The sequence below is a fragment of the Lissotriton helveticus genome, chromosome 7, assembly GCF_964261635.1.
Source record: "Lissotriton helveticus chromosome 7, aLisHel1.1, whole genome shotgun sequence".
Classification (NCBI taxonomy): domain Eukaryota; kingdom Metazoa; phylum Chordata; class Amphibia; order Caudata; family Salamandridae; genus Lissotriton; species Lissotriton helveticus.
In genome coordinates, this window is record NC_136068.1 from 1481201149 (window position 1) to 1481228961 (window position 27813).

The 27813-nt window shown below is 44.8% G+C and overlaps 1 protein-coding gene across 3 annotated transcripts in view; it reads left to right on the forward strand.

The window, feature by feature from the left end:
* LOC144770399 (uncharacterized) overlaps positions 1-27813 on the forward strand; it is a 643183-nt gene that overhangs the window by 449724 nt on the left and 165646 nt on the right. For all 3 annotated transcript variants that reach the window (XM_078654899.1, XM_078654900.1, XM_078654898.1), the window contains exons 12-18: positions 2288-2406; positions 3592-3744; positions 6210-6383; positions 7745-7918; positions 10001-10115; positions 14756-14949; positions 24726-24847. In XM_078654899.1, coding sequence (XP_078511025.1) covers positions 2288-2406; positions 3592-3744; positions 6210-6383; positions 7745-7918; positions 10001-10115; positions 14756-14949; positions 24726-24847 — 1051 coding nt within the window. The remainder of the gene's footprint in view (positions 1-2287; positions 2407-3591; positions 3745-6209; positions 6384-7744; positions 7919-10000; positions 10116-14755; positions 14950-24725; positions 24848-27813) is intronic.

Below are 27813 nucleotides of genomic sequence, written 5' to 3' on the forward strand. Positions count from 1 at the left end.
TTAATGTAACTAAAGCATTGTGTGACCGCATACTGTCATTTACAGACAGCCCGGTTTCTACTGAAATTGACATTACATTTGCATAGACCCATAGGTTTAAAGAAAAAACTATATTGCACACAAATGATAATGTGGGGAAATCGGATTTCAGTGAATTCAGAGATCCCGGAGTGCGGCAGACACTCAGAGCGGGGACAAATAATCCGGTAACAGCCGGTGACGTGCTGGTTCTCCTGTGTCCGAGCCGCAGGAGGATTGAGGTGTAGTCCCCGTCGGACCAGAGGGGATGTCTAGCCTGAGCCGTGGAAGTGGTGCCTCCCTTGTGGGCCCAATGCCAGCAGAGCACGACGGGCCTTGTGGTGACCGCTCTGCCGGTGCTCTCAGTGCGGCAGCCACTGCTGATCCCCGGTGTGAAGGGCTGGGCCACCGAGATCAAGCCGCAGTCGACCCGACCGGAGTGTTGTGGGACATGCGACGCATGCTGAGAGGCTTGATGGTGAGCCAAGCAAAGGCAATGCCTGACCCTAAAATGGCGACTGGAGCGAGGTTTCAGTGCTCATTTCAAGGTCTCCACAACGCAAAAGATTGTTAATGGGACTGTTTTTCTACTCAGTCCTGCTGCAGCCTCACTCACACCGAGAGAATTACAGGGATAATCAGCGGAGTGTCCCACAGCCACGGCTTCCATAGTCTGTCTGCCTGACCTTAAGATGGCTGCTAAACATCTCCCCACCTCATGGATGGTCCGCATTGGAGTACAGGAACTACTGAGGGAGGGCCGGAATGAGGAACCAGCTGGACAAGCGCCACGGGACAAGTACTGCCTTGATGTTTCAACTACGCTCAGGGTTACCGGGAATGGTGCTGCAGATGGATCTATGACGGTGCCCCCCAGGCAGAAAACATGAAGATTGGACTCACCGCGGAGACTGAACAACATGGCCGATGCCCGGTGGAGCTGTTTAGGCAGCTATAGAGGAGTTAGGCTTTGGTTCACCCCTCTGCCATCACCTACCCAGTGGGACATTGGACATAGTTTTTTCCTAGTCTCCCCGTTGTGTTTCCTTCCCTCTCCTGCCTCCTCCCTCCGCGATCCTGTGGCTACCTCCCCTTTCCAGCTTATGTGTTATTATCTAATCACTGTTTTTCTCCTATTGTTTATTCATGGCCCCTGTAACTGTTGTAATTTTGTAACATGTAACTCGCTGATCCTCATGTAAAGCGCTCTGACACCTCCGGGTCTAGCCAGCGCTATATAAAACTCATCGTAAATAAAAAATAAAAAAAATTGTCATTTGTGCACCACCTAGTAAAGGGGCTTTGTGTTTTGATCCTATTAAAATCTTTATTTCCATCATATTACAAAATTACAAAAAAAAGTGCTTTGTTGTTCCTTTCCTAACAGCTTGAATGTGTACAAAAATATGACACCCTACAGCCTTTCCTTTCACAGTCTCTGTACCCCAGTAAGATTGTCACATAATTCAGTTTACTTTTATTTCTCTAATTGCAAAGTGAAAAGAGTTTGTAAACACCAATCCTCGTGTTAAAGTAATAAGCAGCAATTTTCAGATGACGTAGCCTGACATTTAACCCATCCGTCTTTTTTTCCAAAATTTCTTTTTAAAAATGTCCAAATGAAACGAAATTATCAGAACAAGATGAACAAAACAAATGCAGGGATTTGAGCACCTTCTATCCGTCGTGTTCCCCCTCGATCACCCTGTTCACCCCTTCACCCGGCAATATATACTACGTTCATCAGACTCGTGCCCATTCCACGTCCTAGCTCGAGTTCCTATAAACTATATCCAATTCCCTGTTCCTATCTTTCGTTTGTGCCCTTCGCAACCCCCTCTAGCCCATTGTTGGACCCCTCTGTCTTTGAAGCGCAGCAAATGTAACAAGATTAATACAGAATTGAAAGCCCTCTTTATTGCTTGGACTTTCACAACCCACTCAAATCAGCGTGTTGCTCACAGTTTGGGAAACACTGTAGTAGCGAATTAGGGTAGACCTAGTATTTTTTCCATGAGTACCCTCTTCAGCCTTTAAATCCTCATTGTGTGGAGAAACTGTTGCCAGTGTCACTCCACTCATGTGGTCACACCATGGGGATTTCGCAAAGTGTTGCTCACCTGCCATTAGCAGAGATTTCAGAGTCATGCCTTCTTATAGGAATGTAGGCCAGACCTATTTTATTCATTTGGATTGCAGAACTTTGCCTTCTTTAAAAGTGATTTGCTCCACGTGTGACTTGTGTCTGTTTGGTGTTTCTTCCACCTAGCTGCCCAGAAATTGTGCCATCTCCTTGGCCTCAACGTCACGGAGTTCACCCGGGCCATCCTCATGCCAAGGATCAAGGTGGGACGAGATTATGTACAGAAGGCACAGACCAAAGAGCAGGTGAGTGAGGGAATGAATGGATGAATGCAGGCTTGTAAGTGGCCGCCAGGCCAGTGAAGACCACTTGCCTGCATTCGAACTGAACTTCATCCCTATGCCGAAGGCTTGCAAGGTCGCCCTATCCGACCAAGCCAGCACGACTGACGGGCCCTCTGCAGCGGAGAAGAGCCCTACGCAGGGGCAGCAGACTTCCCTGTCAGTCCACAGCCAACTGATAGAAAGCACACCATCGGCTGATTATTATTATTATGATAATAGATTCATGTTAAACACCTTCTTTGTCATAAGAGGCCGCCTCCACACTCCTCACACTAGCACCATTCACAGAGCTGCCTCACTGCCTTTCTTGGACTCCCCGTCTAGTTCCCTCTTTGAATGATGAGCTTGACATGCACCCTCCCGCCAGGAGCAGCTGTGTCAGAGAAGAGCATGAGGGGGCACGGGGTGGGTGGGCGTACTACAGCCAAAAATACAAAAATAAAACCATAAACATTATCTTACCGGCCGCATCGCGCTCTTCTGCTCCTCCCCACTGCAGGCACAGACTCCCCTGCGGCCAATCCAGATGATGCTCTCATGCGGCAGATAGCATGAGAGCGCAGCATCAGGATTGGCCTGAGCGCCCTCGATTTGCGCTCCCAGAGAGACTGGGAGCCTGTGCCTGCTCTCTCCAACCAGGCAACGCAGCACGGGTTGGAGACGGCTCAGTGCGCTTGTCGGTTTAGGTGTCCTAAGACGGCCAGCCAAGCCGACATGCGCACTGACACCCGTGTCCACCACTCCCTCTCCAGCTCTTGGTCTCTTGGGGGGGGGGGGGGGGGGAGGGGGAGAGGGGGATCCTCTGCTATATCGGAGGAGCAGCCGTCTTCCGCATCAAGCTTCTACATATTTTGAACTAATGACCAGATTTAAACAAAACTCTTAACTCTGTACCTTGACTTGCTTCTTTCTCACCCACACCTCCTGGCACGGTAACAAGCGCCACACTGGTGGCATCAAATGACTACGTAAGTGCTGTTCAGTAATGTTGATTGTAACCTGTTGCCTTTTCTGTTCTGAACATAATGTGCACTTTTATGAGAAACCTGCAGTGAATGACTTGATTGGATGATAATAACCTGTCACACCAAAAGGCGAGCCCACGTGTGTGGCGCGTGGTGTAACCTCTCTCCCTGTCTTCTGTAGGCGGACTTTGCAATTGAGGCGCTAGCCAAGGCGCTCTACGAGAGGCTCTTCCGCTGGCTGGTTCATCGCATCAACCGCGCCCTGGACCGCACCAAGAGGCAGGGGGCTTCCTTCATCGGAATCCTGGATATCGCTGGCTTCGAAATCTTCGAGGTAGCTGCTTTGGGCATCATTCTTCTAGTGCCTTGCATTTGCCTTTCACTTCAGCCCTTTGAGTTTTCATGCTTCGCTCTCTCCCCTGTATGCAGATCATCTTTGTTTCCTTTTGTCCTCACTTCTCTCTTTTCCTTTTCTCAGAATTGAAAAAAAATCCAGAAATGCACAGAGAGATGTAGTATTTGGAGAAAACCAATAGTATTACTTACCTGTGATTGACTCAAAGTAGATGGCCTGCTTGTATTATTCTGCAATTTAAATGTATTCCTTTTTTTGTCGCCTTTATATAGCGAGCAGCGTAATCCTTGTAAGGCCCTTCGGAGCACTCTCATCTGAAGTGTTTAATCACATTTAAAGAAATATCCATATCTGTAGGTCTTCCCATTGATACTTGCACCCAGGTGCACAGGCCTAGGTCTGCTCGGGCTCGTTCATCGGCAGATCTAGACTTAATTTAAAACATATTATGATGCCCACAGAGTCCCAGTCCTTCCTAATCGCTCTTCCCTGAATGACTGGCCGAGTGAATAAAAGCAGCTATTTACAAAACTATAACCCACAATAGACGTCCATCCCCTGCTCATATGTGCTTGCCTAGAGCAGATAAGTGGTGTCTAAAGGAGGACTCCATTGTAGGGCTTTCAATCCCCACAGGCCTCTTGCCGCTTCACTGCAGCTTTCACGGGATATTGGGAATTTTGGGGCTTTAAGAAGCAATTTATCTGCTTTCTGTGGATGGCTCAAGACTGGGGAAGATCTACTTCAGGTGACAACTACGCATGGGTTGTGTCAAGGCTACCAAGGCATTTGAAAGGTAATCGGCCCTTCACTGCCCACACGGAAGGGAGAACCCCGTTGGAAACATGATGTCTTTTCTACGTCATTGGACCAAACAGACTGCCATCTTCTGAGCAGCCTGAAAAGGAGTGTTAAGGTAGGTTGAGGCAATTAGGGCCAGATGTACGACAGTTTTTAGTGGTTGCATATGGGAGATTGGCCGTTTGCGACCACTAAAAAGGGTTGTAGCATGTACAAACCATATTTTTCTAGCCGGTGACCTATTAGAGACTTGCAAAATAGGGTTTGCGAGTCGCTATTGGGAAAGGGCGTACCAAGGGCATTCCTTCCTAATAGCGAGTCACATGGTGATGTATGATTGTTTTGCGACTGCAAATGCGGTCGCAAAACAATCTGTTACCACCAAGCTCAAATTGGTGGTAAGCCAGTCGGAAACTGAAAGGGGTATTTTGTGTTTGGTAGCGCGAATATGTTTTAGAGCAGACTGTGGTCCCACTGTCTGCCCTTAAAAAATAAAAAGAAAACTTTTCATTTTTTTCTTTTAAACTCATCCCGTTTTCCGTTAAGGAAAATGGGCTGCATTTGAAAAAACACTGTTGCTTTATGCAAAAAGCAAACACTGATATGGTGGTCTGCTGTCCCCAGCAGGCCACCATCCCTGTGATTGTAACACAATCCGAATGGATCGCAAATTGCAACCTGCCTCATTAATATTAAAAAAAAACATTTTTATTGTTCTTTTACATTAATCGGTACTGATTACAGAAGTCTAAAATTGTAAGTACATACATGCCTCATGAATATTGATGAGGCAGGTCATTCGCGACCCCATTGGGAGTCGCTAAATGTGTCTGAAACACATTAGTACATTACGTTTTGCGAGTCGCAAATTATTTCATCTTTAGTAGGCAGCCCAGTTATTGCAGTAAACAAGTAGCCTTTTCAAGGCAGTAAATAAGGGGGAGGGGGAATATAGAGTCTCAAACTGCAAAACTGTATTTACCAGTACGCAATTTTTGCATTATGGGCAACCTTTATTCTTTGTAAAGAGTTAGGAAGTCTAGCATAATTTAATTAGCATCATTTAATTTAATTGGGAGTTTGTGGTAGGAGCTCAATTTTACTCTAAGATTCCTCATCTTTGGAGTCGAAGGGAGGAATTACACCTAGAGTAGGAGGGGAATTAAAGTGCAAGGATGGGGTACATCCTCCACCGAATCTACGAAAGGTTGTTGATATATCTGATGACAGGTCACAGACTGCTTATGTCTGACTTAATCTAAATATTAATGTACAGGGCAGATTTATTGAAGCTGAGAGAAATAGTACAAGATGCTACAATAAATAGAAGCTTGGAGGAATATTCCTAATTTAAATAAAGCCAATGGACCCCATCCCCTTCCTGCAAAAATTTGTCATCCTCACTCTGGTGAACTCCAGATACCCCATGGTTAAAGTGAGAAATTCCTCATTTGGGGCCTACCTCCCTTCACTGTGTTTTTAACCTCCTTATATCGTTCCACTTTTTGTCTTTGTTTAGTCATTGCTCCATTTCTGGCTTCTCAATTCCCTTTCATCCATCACTAGCTGTCGCCCATTTTCACATATTCCCCTTTGTTGCTATCACATGTCTTCATACTTAACCTTCCTCCTTTTCCTGGCAGCTTAACTCCTTTGAACAGCTTTGTATCAACTACACCAACGAAAAGCTGCAGCAGCTCTTCAACCACACCATGTTCATACTGGAGCAGGAGGAATACCAGCGTGAGGGAATAGAGTGGAACTTCATCGACTTCGGCCTGGACTTGCAGCCCTGCATTGACCTTATCGAAAGGCCGGTGAGTATCCGCAAACGAGAGAGGCTGTGTTGCTGCACCCTCCCTACTCTAATGAGACAGAACTGGGATGCTGCTACAGCCAACAGAGGCTTTGTGTTCACCCTCTGGGGAAGGTATTTGGCTGACTAAAGCTCCTCCGGACCATGGATGCCGCTTTGATGCACTATTAATTTGGCATCTGCACATGGCTTAGTAACAGCAAAATGCACAACCTACTCTGGAAGTTTCACGGATTGGATGTAGGTCAGAATTCGCATTTCAGTGTCTCTTACGTGAACCAGTTTATTTTCTTTGAGTTATATTACCTTAGTAAAAAGTGATCAGTTCCTGTATTATGTGATCACTCAACTCACGTCTTAAGCACTGAGGATCAGCAGTCATTCCCTTCCGTCAGCTTCTTTGATATAGTCTGCTCAGATGACTCCAGGTGACCAGGGACGCACACAGCTAGTCTCAACAACTTGGTACAGTCTTGGATTTGAAGCAGTGGGACTATATTATCAGTTTCAATGGGTTGTGAAAAGCAGCTGGGAATCATGTCATTTGTGGCATGGAGTGAGCTTGTAACCGGGAATAGTGGCTCACTTTGAGCTAGTTCATGGCATCTCTTCAGACGCTAACCGGGGGCATCCACTGCAGACCTACAGAGAGCTGTGGTGATCAGGAGAATTATTACATTTAGATTTCTTTGTGTAAGTTGCCGATATAAAACTTATACAAAAGCAAATTAACATGTTTGCCCCGAGGCCTTGACTTGTATCAAGGTATAATATATCCTTTGCACCCTTAAAAAACGGCACTAATTGAGGCAAGTATTAATGCTTATATTTGGTGATTAGTAAATCTCCACATGCTCTCAGTGGGCTTCTTCAGGTGTAAAGTAATAGGATGTTTCATGTTCATTTAACACTTTATACATTCCTTTGTGCTCCAGCACTGGACTATTTGGTCAGTTTAATACATTGGCGCCCACACAGAATGTCTCTCCATTTACCAAGCAAATCCAGTGCAGCGCCTTTTGTTTACTGGCATGGGATTAAGGGATCTTTGTGCTTGATGTACGAAAGGATTTTACCTATTTAGTGGCTATGAGGAAGTGTGTTGATGCATGAGAATCTTGGTGTTACACTGATGGTATATGTTTGGCCCTGTGTCCAGAGATCACATTGAGGCTCTCAACCCAGGGACCAGCCACTTTTTGTTTTTTCAACCTCCGTACTCATTGGTGCTACCAGAATAGTGGCGGTACCCGGCTCCGAGTAATCCTCAGCAATGGTATCATGTCTTGGCGCCTCCCTCTGTCCTCCGTGAATAAGTCCTCTTTTTTTCACATGCCAATCTGCCTTGTTTTATCTCCTCAGGCAAATCCTCCAGGCGTCCTGGCTCTTTTGGATGAGGAGTGCTGGTTCCCCAAGGCCACCGACAAAAGTTTTGTGGAGAAAGTGGCACAGGAGCAGGGCACACACCCTAAGTTTCAGAAACCTCGACAGCTGCGGGACAAGGCAGACTTCTGCATTATCCACTACGCCGGCAAGGTGAGACGTCTGGAATTTTGAATCTGTTGATCCCATTGAGGGCAATATTACCCTGAGAACACCACCTTCTATTGATTGACCAGCCATATTTAGATATGCATCCTGGACTACGTCAGAACTCAAGCTGTTCTGTTTCTTATATTGTAGTCTTCTACCTCCCACACTAGCCAACCCAGTGTCTTGTGGCAGGTGTGAAATGTAACTTTTTGCAACAGAGCTTTAGTTGTTGGCCACATTCACAACAGATGAGGGTGTGGGCAATACTAGAGTACAAGTTCACCTGAAGTGCTTTCTGGAACCTGAAGGCTATGTCTCTACATTGACTATTCAAACATTTATAGAAACTTGAATAATGGAAGTCATAAAAAGGTGTGTATCATGCCGATTTGATCATGGCAACAGTCATCCTTTACTGTACAAATCTATATCTCTGTCTCACTACAGTGCACATTCCCTCAGAGGGAGACATTATAATGACGGCTTCCCTTTTTGCTGTTTTGACTGATTTTCACAGATAAATACAGACAGAAACAGTCTATTTCCTGTCTTTATACATTTTAAAAGTGGAAAAATACCGAAAATTGTACTTCTTGTTCCTTGTTGTCCATCATGAATTCGAGACCAACTGCTAATTAGATAGACACCATGGGGATTTAAAAACAGTATCAGATTCCCTTAAATACAGGCATATGTTAACATATATTTGTATATAAATGTTAATATTCACCTGTTGTTATAGTGTTTCTCTATATTTGGCTGCTTAATATGCTAAAACGCAACCGCCATCAAAGTATGAGGGCATTTTTTCAGTTAAATAAATGTGGAAATATAATATTTTATGACTTCATTTATTCTTAAAACATAAAAGAAATATGGATAAATGCCAATAAAATGGGTTAAAAATAAATATGGATAGATACAGACAAATGTAAAAAAAAAAAAAACATAAAACTGGGAGCCATAATTATAATAAGATTGTGCCAAGGTACACTGTGGCTGGAAAGACATCAGTTGTAGAATCGCAAATCACCAAACAAGGTACGCCTCAACAAACCATTCTGTAAAAGAAAAAAAAAAGAAAAACAGGGCCTGATTTACAAAGCTAAACTTACACTTTTACTTAAGTTTATGTTTGTTTTGAAATACACAAACTCCGATAGGCATGTTGTATCTTTTTATGTGCGGAGTTTACCGCCCCAGCTGCTCTCTCCACAGTCGTAAACTTACTATTAAAACGGAATTTGTGAATTCCAAAATAGACATAAACTTACACAAAAATGTAAGTTTACCTGTGGGAATCAGGCCCTTAATTTACACAAACATCAGGATTTTCTTTAATTAGGTATTAGACAGGGTGCAGACCTAGCTTTAAGAAGCAGTGGTGCGCTTCATAGAGAATATTTTTAGTGAGGCAGAGCTTCAGAGTAGGTCGATTGCATGCATTTAGCTAAAAAGTAAACGATGAAAGCTGCTCCTAGGGTGAGGCTGCATGTCCCGTGCTTCCTCGTCCAGAAGTGTGTTAACTAAATGATGCTAATTTCATGGCCCCCATTATGATGGGCCTGGGTGCCTGTGCCCAGTGAGAAAAGCATATTTAAGTCAGTCTGTACAGATCTCAGAAAGTTCAGTGGATGCTACTTGGTGTTGACACTATAATAGAAATAACTAACCATTACGCCAGCCTCCTGTACAATTTCACTCATGTATTGGGTTCTGAAGTACAGTAAATTGGAAGTTTTATTGGGAAGGCTTGCATACTGTGCAGGTTTTGGCTATGAGTAGTTGTGACAAGTGGGGAATCTGGCAATCTAAAGAAAGCACACTGTCGTTTGTACGTAACGGTGTGTCTGGCAATAGGTATCTCTTATTGGCATTTGAGGACCGCACTCCCTATTGAAAAGTCACATTAGGCTCATTGTTTTAAAATTAAATTGGATCATTCTTGCCGCTGATCGAAGAGCCCTTGCAGTTTTACCTTTTAGCTGTGTAAGCCTTGTCCAAAGTTGAGGACTTAGTTAAGAAGAGAACTGAAACTAGTCCATGTCTTTCGCTAAGCCTGCCCAATTCATTATACCGCTCTAGGTGGATTACAAGGCTGATGCCTGGCTGATGAAGAACATGGACCCGCTCAATGACAATGTGGCAACCCTCCTGCACCAGAGCACTGATAAGTTTACTGGCGAGCTTTGGAAAGATGGTGAGTATCGCTTGCTGCCTCCACCCTGTTTTTTAGAATTAATGGCTTTTCTCTGTCTTTTTTCCACTTCTTGATTGAAAGCACTACTTCTGAGCAATGTTGTATTACTTCTTGATGTACTGCAGTGTTTAAAGTAATTAACTGTGAATGAAAGGCCTTCTTTGGATGATTCTCTGGGCCTTGAAAGGTATACCAGTGGCTGGTGTTTGCAGGTGTCTTCACATTACCATAGATTTGGCCTTGATGAGGGGCATTGAGGAAGGTGTGGAGCCACGTGGGGAAGAGACCATTATCACGCGTCCACTGTGATGCCACAATTTTGACAAGGATATTTTGTTCCTTTAAAATGAGTGGTGCAGTTTAAATCTTGATAAGATATCCTTTGTGATCTTATAGGTACGATCATTGAAACCGATAGAAAGCAACCTTTCTTGTAAGAAATCTACTCTGCTCCTTTAGGTTTTGACAAAATAAAATTAAATTAGAGAGGAGAGATTAAGGCTTTCATGGAAGTCCCGTAGGCACTGATGTTATTAAACCCTACCAGAGGTGAATGGGACCAAGGAGACGTAGTCCTAGTTTACTTGTGGCACTGTAGGTGCAGCAGTGTGGTGGGAGATGGGGAGATAATTAGGATTGAGGACCAGTACCTTTCTCTGGTGTTCATGAGAAACAAGAGAAGGGTGTCTTCCACCGAGATCCTTCCCTGTGCTGAAGGAAACTAGAACACCATTTGTGTTATTTTTGGAGTGTGTACATCAGACACACCATGGTGGATTGACAAAAAGAACATAGAAACTACATAATCTCTTGATGGTTGCTGTATTGTGTGTCTTGGACACCTGCTGGGTGTCCTATGTTGAGCCCTTGGTTCTGGTAATGACCATTTGAAATCCGTGATCAATGAGCACCCTCAAGTCAACATATGGGTGTACCCATAATTTGACTGCTCATGGAGTCTTTGGTCTCAACTTTACATTATTTCTCCCGAATGTCTGTGTTGCGCAACTAACATCTTTTATTTGTGCTTTTTTCTTTTTCCTCCTCAACTCTCTTCTTTATGCCCACCCTACACCTCTTATTGTACCACTTTCGATCTCATGTTATCCTTCACCCCGCTTGACCTATAAATCGTATCTGTTACTGGTCTCCAATGCTGCATCTTGAATTGACTGTGCTCACTTTAACCTGATCCCATCCTTACACTACCTGTGGATATCCTTCCCCTTGTGGCCACATTCCCACCTTCATTTCCCTGCTCTGCTCCCCTTCTCTCCGTAACCCCGCCATTTCTCCAGATATCCAGAATATTCAGATGGTCTATTTCTATGATACCTACGCTGTGCTGCCACAGGGCCCGGGTGAAAGTACGTAGCCTTTTGCTGTGTGTGCTCATTCTCTATTGCATCCTCTACATGGTCATTGCTCTATGGCACAGCAACGTCCATTGTCCATGTTATGCTTTACTACTGCCATTGCTTTTCAACAGCTTCACTGTATAGACATGCCAACCACAGGACCCTTGTTGTGCCAGCTGCTTGTCTTGCCATGCTATGCTTCACTGCCTTAAATATGATCTGGATCTTCATTACAGTTTATACAAAGGGTCGTGAAGGAAAGTTGAATGCTCACACATGCTTCTCTGTTTCGGCCCTTATTAGACCAAAAGTAAGACTGCATCTGGTACATAATGTAAGGGGTATTGCATGTGACCTCAGTGAAGATGAGCTTGCACTTGTTGCAGCTGGGAGAAAATGCAAATGATATCCTTGCTTTTAGGCACGCATCTTTTTAACAAAATGTGGGCATAACATCTCTCCAAAGAGTATCTTAAAGAACAAATCCTACCCGGGCGTATAGACCATGAAATGCTGCTATTCTAGACAGTAGAAACTTTCAGTTTAATCCAAGCACTCGTGGGAAATCTGATTTCCCTATAACACAGTTCATTGCCGCTTGCATGCTTTATTTCTAGAATGCTGCTTTGTGCCCAGAAGTATACATTTAGGTGTGTGATGTATCTCCATGCATGTGCTGAAAATTGCTTCCTTGATGCCCAGTTTGCTAGTGTTTGGCTAGTGCGGTTGATTTTCACTGTTTATAGTGACCATGACAGTCATTCATGCAGATGATTTCATTGCATATGTATTTAACCGTTTTGTTATTTTGTGTAATTAGAACTTCAGGTCAGTATGAACACCGCTTACGACAACCAATTGCTTTAAGGTCACATGCATGAATCCAGACTTTTATCCATCTGAGGCGGATGGCATATGTTCATTTAATGGGTTTAAATGGTGACCATGTGTATTTACATTACATAAAAAGTTTCTAAATCTAAGAATAACATTTGTTAATAAAATAACTCACAGGTTCATGTTATCAGAATCTGTTGCTCGTTGTAATGAGAGGGGGGTATAAGGTTGCTACAGTAAGCGACATTTTGTCCTTAGTGGAGGTTTGTTTGATAACATATACCATTAACATTAAAGATACCACCACCTTATGAGATAGAGGCAGTCCATATGTACAGCACAGTTCATCTGTGTACTATTCTGTGGCAGCTGTTTAAAGATCCAATCACACCTCCTAAGACACCCACCCGTGAGTGCTAAACCTATTCTGTTAGTATTTGACAGGCGGAGAACTCCGTTCCGAAAATATGCCTCGTAATTTATTGTTCTGTATTAACAGTGCAGATGTCTGGGAAAGAGAAGGAGATCACTGTTTCATGATAGTGCTTCTATAGATTCAAAGATCTGCCCCTCCTTCGCAGCTTTTACTTGGCATTACCCGGCGAGCCCTAGGAATGTTAATCCAGTGAGCAGAGATTACAGTCAAATAAGTGGTTCAAGGTGGATATCTTAAATTTTTAGATTAATTATGAGTGTATGAGTATATCACATAAATGCAGACTATACTGAGTAGTCAACACAAAAAGATGATGGACGTAATGCTGAACATTTTGAACATTCACCCCCCAGTCACAGATCTGGGTTAAATCCACCATTTTGTTGCTCAGCATGCCACCCCAGTTTGGACCCAACCTCTAGCCTAACACTAGAGCGGTCAACCTTGAAGCTGTGGCACCGGGTTCGAGTCTCGGCAGGGACGCCCAACATCCACTTAATCTCCCCGTGTCTACAAAAAAAAAAGTGTCCATCTGTAAGGCAACTGGTGCCCGTGTAAACTGCTCTGATACCTTCGGGTCGAGCTCGCGATATATAAAACTCCACCCAAAAAATAATAAATAATATTCAAGTCCTACCTTTTTAAATAAATATTTATAGGGTTTTAAAGAACTAAAGTCTTGAAAAATGTGTAATAGTTTCCAATGCCCAGTTCTACTCAAATTTATGGGAAGAAGGGTGAGTTGTTTATGACCTTGGTGAACGTTCCTAGGATGCAGAACTATGTCTAAAAGTAATTAACCTTTTCTTCTGCATCATAGGAGCTTCATTGATCGTCATAAATGCTTGACTAGACTAGCCTGGTAATTTCAATTGTGGAAAGTGTCTGTTGGGCGACATGGAAGACTGAATATGAGAACATCAATACTGCCCTTAGATGCAAAACTATGGATCACTTTAGTAGGTTTTGAAGTGTTTCCTAACTCAATTTAGGTAAGGTAAAAAAAATCCTTTTGGCAGGCAATTTTGTTGTGACCATTGCTTTGACAACACAAATAGAATATTTTCCACTTCATAGAGTAACAAGACCTTGTTGAGGGATGTGTCACTTCTTGGGGAAGCTCCTTGCAAGCGTGTGTCGGGGGTATTTAAAAGTCCGCACTGTCTGACTTCAGGAACCGTGCTGCCAAACTCAGCGAAGTAAAGTTCGGATGTTGGACCTGACCTTGTTAGTAGGTTCTTTCTGGATGGCAGCCTCATTTGGTTTGAAGGACATTTGCTTCAGGTCCACGTACAAAGTTAAAAGAAGAAAAAAGTAGTGGAAAAGGCAGGGAAAACAGCTGAAATTCTGTAATGTACAAGAAAGATGAATGATTTATGTGATTGCTTCGGGTCATAATTTTTTGTGGATATTTCCAGTATGCCTTCAACACTAGCTCACACAACTGCTGCTAAGGGTGAGCGTAGACCATTGGAAAGTGTGTCATAAGTGTGATGGTATGTAGCAAAGAGTCTCAGCCAACCACACTACACAGTTTAGCCAAACCGAGTCTAGATTACTTCTGACCATATGGTAGGGTTAGAACTTTTTTAGAGTTCATATCTTTTACTGATTGTGTCTCACAAGAAGTTAGTCTGATTTGTCTGTGCTAATGCAGTTTATTTGTGCAGGAGTTCACCTCAATCGATGACAGTGAGTCGTGGAGGCAGTGAATATTGATCTGTTCCGTTGTAGGGCAACGTATTGCATGAAGGTGGGAGAACTTCTGAGAAGGAGCTTTGAGATTCTAGTATTCTTGGGGTGTATAGGAGCATTGGCTTGCGATTCTGCAAGGTATTTGTTAACTTTAACAGTGGGTGCCCAGTCTGAGGACTGATCCTCCCAAGATTGGAGCCATACATGTGTCTACTGCATGGCATTTTCTTCCCACCCTTACAAAGACGTCCACTACTAGCACCTGTGGTATGAGCAGTGCTAACATTTTGTTTCTTTCTTTCCCTCCATCTCAGTGGATCGGATTGTGGGACTGGACCAGGTTGCTGGAATGGGAGATATTTCCTTTGGCGCCTCGTACAAGACTAAGAAAGGGATGTTCCGGACTGTGGGCCAGCTGTACAAGGAGTCTCTGGCAAAGCTCATGTCAACTCTCAGGAATACTAACCCAAACTTTGTGCGCTGCATCATCCCGAATCACGAAAAGAGAGTGAGTCAATCACTTCTTGCCAAATCCTTCAGCTCTGGGACAGCCTCTCTCTGATGTTTACTAAATATCTATTGTGAAAATGATGTTCACTAAATATTGTGAATCTGGAGAAGATGATCACCAACTGTGATGAATTTGGTCTGTAACAAACTACATATTCAATTCAAGGGTCATTAACTAAAAAGCTTTATTTATACCACGTCACTATATAGGCATGTGAGTTCCAGCTACTTACTGTAGAATTGAAGCATCTTATGGGTAGTTTTCTTGTTTTTCACACAGGATCTCTGGAAAAAAAAGGGTACTACTATTTTTGTCCAAGCTTCTTAAGAATGTTTCACAATCTCCAAAATTACAATAGTATGTATCGCACAAAGTCTATTTCTTTAATCTTTGTGTGTATATCTACTACTATTACTTTGATGTGTTTGCCAGATTTTAGAAGTATTGGGAACATGGAACATAAGTTAGGGATCAATGGATGTATTCTGTATACAAGTAGTAACAGTCTAGAAGTAGACTATACTACTTATGCATCACAGAATTGTCCTTGATGTTCATGAATATTAGAGTAATTCCCTGCCACGTGCAGGGACCCCGGAACACTTCCTCTGCATACTATCACTAAAAAAGGTCAAAAAATAGAATGAATGTGAATTTAACAAAGCACCTTCTAACAAGCCTTTACCGGCAGTAATAAAATATGTGTTAAAAAAAGCCCCTTGCTATTTAACTGAAAAAAACTAAGGTTAAATTGACCGTATAGTTGGGTATGGTAATAATATCTTCCTATGCATTTAAAACACCCTCAAATTCACTGACAAAACAGGTTAAAGTGACGTTCTAGGAGGCTGAAACTGTCAGTTTAACATAACATTTAACATTTAAAAAAACTGAAATTCAGCAAATATATCTACTTCAAGTAGCTATAACTCACACCCTCACCATGCACTGCTTATGACCTCACATAGTTCAACACTCATGACACGTTCTGTGACATTATTTATAACATTACTGTTGACAACTGAACTGACTTAATTGATAACAACACTGCATGATGAGGGTGCGAGTTATAGTAGTAACAAACTGTTGAATTTCAGTGTTTTCTTTTTAGTTTTAAACATTACGTTTAAAGTGTCACCTTCTCCTAACTATAACGCCGCTGTAACTTAGTTTTTTTCAGTGACCATATGTATATAGTTTTTGGGGTTAGGTTACCCTTTTATACCCTCCCTTCATTTAAACCACTCGTCTTCGTTTACCTATAATGTCCCTTGACAAAACCCTTCCTTCCCCTTACTTCTACCCTCTCTTGAACCTTAAATGCCCTTACCTAACTTTAGTTGCTCCTGAACTCTAGAAAAAAAACCTTACCTCCGTTTACCTGCACCTGAACCCTAAAGAGCCTTACCTCCCTGTACCCTCCCCTAAACCCTAAAAACACCTACTTCCTTTACACCTATAGTCAATTACCTTGCGCATACGTGTGTGTGTGTGTAAACATGTATAATTTTATATATTTAGATATGTATATGTCTTTGTACAAATGTATATATGTTATGCTTAAAATATATTTTCTTATATTTATGCTCTCTTAATACTATGGTCTCCCAAATAACCCTTGCTGAACTCTTCCCTCCTTTATTCTATTCATCCAACTCTCAGGCTCACATGTCCACCATCCAAATAATAATTTATATTTCCCATTTACTAATCCACCTTTTGCTCCGGAGTAGCATGCTACTCTCCTAAAACTGCTTCAACACCTCGTCAGGGGTAGTTAGCGCTAAATAAATTACTTAACCCATTAGTTCTCTTTTTAACAAAATGATATATATGGCATTTAAAGAATATTTTTGCCTGCGTAGTAAAGTACTGTGGGGTATAGTACCAAAAAAGGGCCTACATGGGACATACCTGTGTGGTACCTACCTGTGTGGTAATGATTTGTGGGATATAGATTGCAGGGTAAAATCATCTTGAAACACGGTCGCTTGAAGGGGGCTTTTGATTTACTACAAGTGAATCACAACTGTTTCTAGATATCTGAAAGAGAATCTAGCCTCAGATTCCTTACCTTAGAATATTCCCCAAGAGTCAGACTGGATCCGGATTGTTTTTGCAATCCCCTTTACATGGCGTTATTGGCATCATCTGTGCTGGAAGTGACTTGCATGGTGCCTATATAGGTGATACTCCAGTGTGCTGACCTCCCCGGATCTGGATGAGCTTCCCTCAGTTCTTTTTTGACTGAATTTTGTTGCAATATTTTGTTGAAGTCTAATGTGCCAATCTTTTTCCATCTTTTTTTGGAGAAGTCCCGTAGAAACCAACTGGGTTCAAGCATTGTGGGGTACGTCATCGACAAATGTCTATGACGGACCCCCACTTAGTGTGAATGTCTATGACAGACCCCCCACTTGGTGTGTCTCTGGTGCCTGGAGAGGGACCATGACGTCATGTTCTGTGCTGAGTGGCAAACCATGAACCCCAAGGACATCTGTGAGATAGCCATGAAGCATTTGGCTGCTTGCCATGCAACTTCACACCAATCCACGTCCCGTTCGCGAGGGAGGTATCGGTGCTGTTCCCAGAATCGCTTGCTTCGATCCTCCTTGTATAGTCGCATAAGAAGTCAAATAAATCGAAGCGCGTTTTAACTTCTCTGTATTGCTCTCATTCTTCGGTCAATGGAGGAGAACGACGTCACAAATCTGGGTCCCTCTCCCCGGTTGTTCCTGTGGAGCAGGCGTCTGAAGCTGGGTCTGCTCTGCGCTTCCCTTAGTTTCCCAGAGATGGAGCGTCCCCCTCCCAACTGCTTGAATTCCACGAGGCCATGAGCCTCGATTTTTGGCAGTCCGACCTTTGAGCCCCATGGGTTACGAAGGGTCTTCAACTGAGGCTCCCCCCGGGGTTCTGCCTTCGGCGCCAGTCAGGTCCTAAGGATCCATTGTTGGATCTGGATTGTCCCAGGCCGTGCCTTAGTGACCTCCAAGGATCGTTCCAGTGGCGCTGTTCCCAGCACCACGATGTCCACTGACGGCTCCAAACCCATTGTGATTCCAGTTTCTGATATGGAGCTCCAGCGTCGGTCATGCCATTGCGGCTTGAATTGGAGATGGACCCCTATTTCCCTGAGACGCCGTATGAGGAACTCAAATGGAGGATATCTGAGGATCCCTATGACAACTCTGACCCCCTAGAAAAGACCAGTGGTCTAGACACCTCGCCAGACACTGGCCTCCACTCTCCTGCTACAGTGGCTTTGAAGGGAGGAGCTTCTTTTGCTAGTGCAGTCCGGAGGGCAGCTGAGGATCTGGACCTACAGCTGCCCATGGTTGAGGTCAAGACCAACGTCTTGATGGAGGAGCATCGCCTGCATTAGCCTCATGAGAACCCTAACTCTCCTTTAATGAAGCCCTCACAGATGTCCTGCTCAAGCATGGGCCAAGCCCTGCACAGGCACTCCTGCACAGGCTCGCCATCATTGCCCTGATACTGGGGATCCAGGCTTTCTCTCCCAGCACCCCTCCCCTGAGAGCCTGGTGGGCCAGGCCTCAACCTCCCGGATAAATCCTGGTGCATTCCTTACCACACCACCAGATAGCAAATCAAAGAATCTTTAGTAAGATAATTCTCTTCTACCAGCCGGGCACTGGGGTCTGTGAAAACTGCATGCTTATTGAGCCATTATTCCCATACAGTGTGGGATACCCTCTGCTGAAGAAACCATCCACCGACCCAACAGACCTCAAGAACTTCAGACCCATTTCCCCCCTCCCCTTCCCAGCCAAGGGCTATCAACGTCCAACCATCTGAGTACATCAAAGTGAACCACGTCCTGGGCACCTCCCATCCGGCTTCCAAAGCAACCACAGGCACCAAGACCGCACTCCTCACTGCCACCGACAACATCCTCTCCCTCCTCGACTGGGGCAAAACCTCAGCCCTCATCCTACTGGACTTCTTGGCTGCCTTCAACACCGTCTCCCATCGCACCCTAATCACAAGACTCCACAATGCCGGCAACCACAACAAGCCAGTGGACTGGATCCATTCCATCCTGTCCGGCCGAATACAGCGAGTCTGATTACCCCCCCGTTCCTCTCAGAACCTACAGAGATCAGCTGTGGAATTTCCCAGGGCTCCTCCCTGAGTCCCACCCACTTTAACATCTACATGGCTCTCCTTGCAACCATCGTCCGAAGACACAGACTCAACATAGTCTCCTACGCCGACAACACCCAGCTGATCATCTCCCTAACCAACGAACCCAAAGCTGCCAGAATCAACTTTCAAAACGGAGTGAAGGCAATTGCTACCTGGATGCAAGACTGCTACCTCAAGTTCAACTTGAACAAGTCCGAAGTCTGGGACAACTCCTGGTGGCCTGCCGCACTAGGAACCGATCCCACCCCTATGGACCACGCACGCAACCTCAGCATCATACCGACTCCTCTATCTCAATGAACCACCCAATTACCCAATTAATGCAGTATCCTCTTCTGTTTCCACATGCTCCGCCTGCTTCAATAGACATTTAGATGGCTCCCCACAGAATCGAGAAAGACTGTCACCCACGCACTCATCACCTGCAGACTTGACTACGGCAACACACTCTACTCCTGCACCACCCAGAAACAGCTCAGGAAGCTACAGAACATCCAAAACGCTGCAGCCCGACTGGTCCTCGACATTCCCCGCCTCAGCTGCATGACACATCACCTCCGACAACTCCACTAGCTCCCTATCAACAAGAGAAACCCCTTCAAGCTCCTCACTCATGCTTCACCCTCCACGATGCAGGACCAGAATATCCACCGCCTCGCTTTCCACACACCTGCCAGACAACTTCGCTCCGCCCATCCTGCCTGGCCATCGTCCCACAGATCCACAAGACCAAAACCATAGAAAGTTCCTTTGCCTACCTCGTGTCCAAGAACTGGAAAACCCTACCCCTCCACTTCAGGCAATCTGCATTGTTGACCCAGTTCAGGAAGGACCTGGCTCTTTGACTTAACCTCCACACCCAGATGGATCAGCAGCCTCACCATCACACCCCCTCAGCACTTTGAGACCCGTCGCACTTTACGAACTCCTTATTGATTGATTGATGGTCCCCGTGAGGTCCGGGCCATGTTCTCTCTCCCAAGCTATTGCTGGCAAGAGAGAAGCGGCGAAGTTCACAATAAGATGCGGATTGAATACGACTGACTTGCTGGGCAGAACCATTGCCTCAATGGTGGTGCTTCGATGCCATACCTGGCTGAGAAACACTGTCCTCCCTTATGGACGTGCCCTTAGATGGGGCTCACATTTTTGCGACAAAGCGGATTCATCTTTGGAAAGATTTAAGGACAGTAGGGCCATTCCGAGTTTGTTGGCGCTCACCATGTCCCCACGAAAGCCGCTCTCTGCCTCAGCCGCACTCTACTTCCACTCACATGGCTACGGTGGCGCCATCAGCCATGTCCATTTCCTCCTAGCCACTGCAGCCAGCTGGCATCACAGTCCTTTTGTGGCAGTGGATGTGGCTCCCTCAGATCCCGTGGGAACCAGAGCCAGAGGTCGATACAATCATCCCCACCACTCAAAAGCCTCTTTAGTTTAACCCCTTCCCAACATGGGCACCAGGTTGGAGGCAGAATTTGGTACCAACTGCACCAATGGCGGGAAATAACTCTAAACCGGTGGGTGCTTCCATTCGTCCAGCGGGGCTATGCCCTTCCATTCCAACAGACCGTGCCTCCTTTGCCACTGTCCTTCGATCGGCTGACGGAAGACCACCTCTTGCTCTTGCGACAGGAAGTATTCTCTCACTCGCCAAAAGAGCCATCGAGAGGGTACTGCTTTCAGAAGTAGGCTATGATCCTATTTCTGCTACTTTCTGGTGCTGAAGAAGGATGGAGGCATCCGTATCATATTAGACCTATCCCCTCTCAACTACTTCCTGAAGAAGGAAAAATTAAAGATGCTAACCTTGGCTAAGGTCTCATCTGCCCTCGACCCTGGAGACTGGATAGTAATGTTGGTCTTGCAGGATGCTTACTTCTATATCCTTGTCCTGCCTGCTTGCGGTTCACAAGCACTTTCAATTCGCTGTGCTCCCTTTTCACCTCACTAACACCCTTTGGGGGTTCACTAAGGGTAAGGAGATGATTGCAGCACATCTGCGGAGGTTAGAGGTTTCAATCTTCCCCTATCTTGATGACGGGGATTACTCCAAGTAGTTGTTTCCCACCTCTACACTACGGTGAACCTAATGCACTTGCTGGTGTTCACTATAAACGTGCTGTTGCCACACCTGACTCCCTCTCAGTTACTCCCTTTCATTGGAGCTGTTCTGGATACAGTGCAGTTTTGGTCTTATTCTCCGGAACATCGAGTCCAGGATATTCAGACTATGATTCCGGTGTCTAAACCTCTATCCTTGATTTTGGTGAGACTGATTCGCAAGCTGCTCGGCCAAATTGCCTACTGCATCCTGTTGGTAAAACATGCCCGTTCGTATATGAGGGCACTGCAGTGGGATTTAAAGACCCGGTGGACACCGCATTAGTGAAATCTCTCTAACCTGGTCCCGATTTCAAGCGGGTTTGCAAAAGCTCTACAGTGGTGGCTCACAGACTGCGATTGGATCAGTGGCAGTCCCCTCTCCCTTCCCCACCCACAGCTCTCAGTGGTTAAAGATGCATCACTTCTGCATTGGGCGGCTATCTGGGAAAGGTGGAGAACAGAGCGCACTGGTCTCCAGAAGAGTCTCAGCTCCACAGCAACCTGTTGGAACTGAGAGCGATCCAATTTGCTTTGTTAGCCTTTCGTCAGCTAGTTGATGTGTTCACAGACCACACCACCACCATGTGGTACTGCAACAAGCAGTGCGAGGTGGGTCTTGGATCTTGTGGCAAGATGCCCTGAGCCACTGGACGTATCGGGAACATCAGAACAATATACTGGTGGTTCAACATATCGCTGGTTCTCTGAATGCTAGAGCTGACCAACTCAGCCTCTGATGACTTGAGGATCACAATTTGCATCTCCTTCCAGTGGTGGTTCAAGTTCTCTTCAGAGATTGGGTAAAACCTTGGTTAGATCTATTCACCACCAGTCAGAACGCGCATTGTTATTACATCTGTGCGCTGGAGTTTCCTATCCTTATCCCAGCAAGGCTTTGCTTTGGTCATGGTTAATGGGTACCTTTCCGCCATTGCTGCTTTTGTGCGGTTGCCGAACCAACCTTCCCTGTTCAAGATATCTGTTGTGACTCCTTGCCTTAAAGGTTTGCAACACGTTTCATCCTGTGCCCTTCCTTATGCCCCAGTGAGATTCAAATGTAGTCCTCACCTTCCTCATGTGCTCACCATTTGAAACTATGCACAGCTGCCTTCTGAGACTGCTAACCATCCAAACTGTCTTCTTTGTGGCAATGACATCTGCTAGAAGGGTTAGCGAATTACAGGTGCTTTCCGTTAAACCCGTATACTTCCTTCTACCAGATAAGCTGGTTCTTAGAACCCGAGCTTCCTTTTTGCCAAAGATAGTTAAACCTTCTCATGTAGCGGCAGACTTTCACCCTGCCTGCTTTCTTTACACCCCTTCATTCTGCCTAAAAGGGGGAGAGACTTCATCGCCTGGACTCGGAAGGAGCACTGTCCTTTTATATCGATCTCACCAAAGATTTCCAGGTGGATGGTCTACTCTTTGTTGGTTTCAAGGGTGCGAGGAAAGGCAAAGCAGTTCACAAAAGGACCATCTCCATTTATTAAAATATGCTTCACAATTGCTAAAAATGCTGCCCTCTGAGGGCTTAAGAGCTCACTGTACCAGAGCTAAAGCTGTGATCACTGCTTTGGCGAGAGGGATCCAAGTTCTTGATATCTGAAAGGCAGTCACGTAGATAATGCTGCACACGTTTGCCAGACACTACTGCCTAGAAGGTCCGGTCCGGCATAATAGGCATTTTGTCCCTTCGGCCCTCCAGGACTGAGGAATCTGCGACTAGAAGTCTCTATCAGATGAACAAGTTACTAACCTTGGGTAACGTCTTATCTGGTAGAGACTCTATCTAGTCATGAGTTCTTTAGCGACCTTCCCATCCTCCCCTTTCTGCAAACTGTCCGTATTTCACAATCCTTCAGGACCACACCTGGCACACGAGTCAGTCTTCCTCAGCTTGGTCCTGTGTTTCTGGTGCAGACCAACTGTCAAGAACTGAGATCAGCGTACTGGGGTGGCATCTATATAGGCACTGCGCATGTCACTTCCGGCGCGGAAGATGCCGAACAGTGCCACTACCAGCGCGCAAGGGGATTGCTCATTAAATTCTAAATAGTCTGACGCCTGGAGAATATACTAAGCTTTAAGGACTCTGAGCTTCGATAGCTTTTACCAGATAAGGTGTTACCGGAGATAAGTAACTGTTCGTATCACTTTCAATAAAAGTATTGATATGTGTTGTATTTTCAAAACGGTTATATCTTACTGTTACAGGGTTGCTTATTGTCCTGTATACAGTACTTTGTTGCCCGTTTGTGATATAGAACTGTGTATAAATAAGTGTTTCTATAGGGATGTTGTTACCTGGCATGTTATTTTTTCCATTGTGCCCATCCAGGGGTTTCCAGCCCGAAGGTGTGGTCAAACCTTGCATATTTATTTCAATACGTATCTTGCAGCATTGTCTTAACGTTTGAAAATTGCATCTTCAATAATTGCTAGGGAATCCAAGTTTTGAAGGTCAGACTGGTGACTTAGCTTCAAGCCTCAGTACAAAAACTTTGAACGCTCTTAGGATTTTCATAATAAATCCCTTGGAAGCCTAATAATACAAGTATTTCGGAAGGATGATATTTTATTTTATTGTATGCATTTGTCCCTAAAAATCAAGGTCCATTTTCTGTTCCTTACATGTAACCAAAAGTAGCAATTTGAATGATACAATCCTATCTATATCATCCTGAATTTTGCCTGCCATAAACATTTTAAAATTGTCTTCCCTATTAAAACCAACCCAAACAATAGATATTTACGTGCAAATCATGTTTTCATTAGCCCAGCTTACTAGTAGCCAAAAACGGATCTCAAGTTGGTAATTACCTTTGAGCATGATATTATCTTTAGGAAATGAAAGTGTCTCCCCCTCCTTGGGACTAGGCTCTGGCAAAATGTTTATTATGGTGTCATAATTTGCGTAATTTTGTGTCATGCGAAATTCCTGAAATAAGGCGATTACAGCAGTCATGTATTTACGCTGTCATTTGCAGTAAGTATAAGGCGCTAGAGTGTGGAAACAATGCAAAAAACTAGAACACGCTTTTGTGCAACACTAACATGAGAATACATTTAGCGTTAAAATATAGTGCTAAATAATGGATTTGAATATCACATAATTATGCCTAAATTTGTGAAACGTTCCCAATATTCCTCCTAATTACCTGAAAGCAAATCATGTGATTGTCGCATACCCATACTTGGAACAGTAATCCTTCGATTCTTTAGTTTTCCCAGTCTCCTTTTGTGGTGAGGGATACTGCCATGTTGGGTACAGTTCTTTTATTGAGGGTTATTGGCTTTAGTGAAAGAAATAAGGCAGCCTTGGAAGAACCAAGATGGACTGTGATGAGTTAATAGATTTTGGTAACGGGAATTACTTAGTACCTCTGAATAGCTACCTAGAGATATCGACTAATACTCAGTGTTCATGGCCTCTTCTGGGGTCTCAGCTTGTTTGGAAGTTCCTGCTGCCAGTAGTTAAGTCATCTGTGCTTGGTTAACAGGCTGGAAAGCTGGAACCCCAGCTCGTCCTGGACCAGCTCCGCTGCAATGGAGTGCTGGAGGGTATCCGCATCTGCCGACAGGGCTTTCCTAACCGGATCATCTTCCAGGAGTTCAGGCAGAGGTAAGTGATGGTAATGTGTGTATGGACTGCCTCCATTATATTTGTCTCAGAAGCAGAGATAAATGATAGGACAAGAATCATGAACTATTCTGAGGCAGCGGTAACCAGTGTAGATAAATGGACAGACGGACAGGCTTCTCAAATGGTTTATCACCCGAGGACAGAGCTAATTGAGACCCTGGAATCACCACTGACCGCCCTCTGAATAGCGAACGACCCTGAGGCTGAGCTAAGCTAAGCGCTGGGAATGGACATTGATTGACTTCGTAAATGGCTTGTTGTTGCTACAGAGGTACATGTAAAAAACTGAAGGACACAAATCTCCTAATGAAGATGTCCAGTCCCGCTAACTGCGTATCCCCCTCATCACACCTCCCCTGGGTTTTCTTTAATTCCTGATCTGCTGCCCCTTGGAAAAGAATGCGATACAAAAGGGAATGATGGACAGAGCGTTTGAACAATTCAAACACTCACCCCCAGTCAACTGATCTGGGTTTAATCCATCACCATTCTTTAGTTCACTCAGCCACCCCAGTTCAGACATGGCTATATGCAAATCAGTCTGACCCTGTGCCTCATGGGAACAGTCCAGCCCGAACTGCCAAGCCATGTCTTCCCTGGACCGGAAACAAGCATCCTGGGACCGGTTTCGGATTCATAATCCTCATCAGCCAGGCTATCTTGAATCCAGTGGCCAAGTGAACAAGGGACTCACGTCTGAGCATACCCTGCCACACTTAGGGCGAACAAAGCGATACAAAAGGGAATGACAAATATTTTCTCTTCTGCGCCACTAATTCTTAACAACCAGTGCAACTTCACTTGAAATTGCTCCTACCCACACACAGTCCATACCACGTACACCAACCAAATGATGTTAATTTCTATGAATCTAATGTAGATCCATACATCACAGCATCCTGCTCTGAGACAATTGACTTGAACAACTCTCCATATTATTGACTGTACCAACGCGGCCCAGAGCAAAGGAGGCACTGACACATCCATTGACTCTCTCTTGGACAACGGCACCTCTCCATTTGATTCATTGTGTAATGTGTACTGTAGATATGCTTGAGCACTCCAATGCACTGGTGGTGGTGTATCATTGGGGTACTCACTATAGATGAGGATAGTCACCTGACCTAATTCTGGCAGTTTTAAAACTCCATACAAAAACAAAGGAAGAGTGTCCGTCAGTAAGGCGTGAGTGTGATCGAGATAGCACGTATTAATATGAGGCCAGCTGTAGTTGGTCAGAAGGCTGGGCTAACTTTCAAGAAAAAACTCATTATTTCTTCAAGAAACCCTCACTCACCCTAGTGGTGACATGCTTCATCATCGGGTCCACTAGGGAGATCGAGTACCTCCCGAGTGTGCTACGACGCCAGGAGACTGCGGAGCAGGTTGTTGTGAGAGTGAATGTGAAAAAAAGGGTGTAGTTAAAAATGTCAGCGGTTGTCCCAAAAAATCATTTATTCGCTGGTCAACTTGACATATTAAAAGTAAAAGCTATGTGCAGGGAAACTATCCACAAGAAATACAGGTGTTTCCCTGTTAGGGGAAGGTCAACATGTTTCTGCCCTTTAAGTGTGTGAGTTTACAGGGCTTTCGTCAGGACCAGTAAGTGGGTGTTACCTCAACAGGTATAGGCGCGCTAAGGCCTACCCTGCTGTAGGTTGTGAAAGTTAAAAACAGTGGCACTATGTGTAAAAATAAGTGCGTGAAAATACAAACCAAAAGGCTTGGGGATTTGCCTCTATTGCGAGGAGCCCAGAAGTCTGCAGGTAGGTAAAAGACAGACAGACAAACAAAACACAAAACACAAAAATGAGCAAATGGTCATTAATGATCATGGTTTGATGCCATGCAACTTAAGGTGTGGCGTGATACGTGCTAACAGACCTATCAATGGCCGTGGTCGGGGGGGATCACGTTGTAGAGTGGAAGTTGTGCCCAAGACCCTTGGTGATGGGCCTCAACTAGGGCCAGGGTAGTGTGACCTGGCGCAGTAAAAATAATGAGGTAATGCAACGGGGGCTTGCAGTGCTAAGTCCGTCCGTGTGGGAAACCAGGTAGGCTGCCCATAATAGTAACATTACCTATGGTAAGAGTACGGAGAAATATTCCCCGAAGAGTGATGTAATAAAACAAAGCTACGTAATAGTAATGCGCAGCCCTGCTGGCCGTGAATTAGAGAGCTTAAAGTGGCACACTAATTGAGAATATCGGTGGCAGAGTCCTCACTTGTATTCAGTATGAACCACGCCCCATAGATTCAGAGGGGGGGTGGGAGCGACAATGGCACACCCTGTCAGGGTAAAAACAAAAACACACACAAAGGAGAGTTCAAGGAGAGTAGGCAGAAGCTCACACACAAACACTTAGCTTGTTAAGATGTCAGGTCGCTTGTACATACGCCCGCAACGCTCAGCGCCCTCTCGGCACCTAGCTGTCCCCGCTGGATCTCGTGGATCACGAGCGAGGAACAAGCCCGGCGCTAAGAGAGGGAGGCGTCGGGACGTCGTCCAATCACGAGCGTTGACTAGAACGAGGCTTGGGAAGCAAGCCTCGCGTCGTCGCGTGCAGATCACTGTCGCACGCCGTATCAAAAACGAGGCTTGGAATGCACATTGGGTGCGCATGCGCGCACATGAACAGAGTTGGAACCAGATCGAGGCTTGGCACGCAAGCTGCCGACCGGGATACTAAAAGAGGCTTGGCACGCAAGCAAAAGGACGGACCGGCTGAATGGGTCATAAAGCAGAAGTCCGCTATGATAAGGTGTTAAAAATCACGCTAAAATAAATTGACACTGTGGGTGGGTATAGGTTCATTGACAGTTAGGAGAAATACCAAACAAGGTGTTGGAGTACCCACCATCAGAGATATAATTAGAGGGTGAAAAAGTTATGCTCAGTCATATTTGTGTACTGTGGGTTGTAACACGGGGGTACATTTATTCA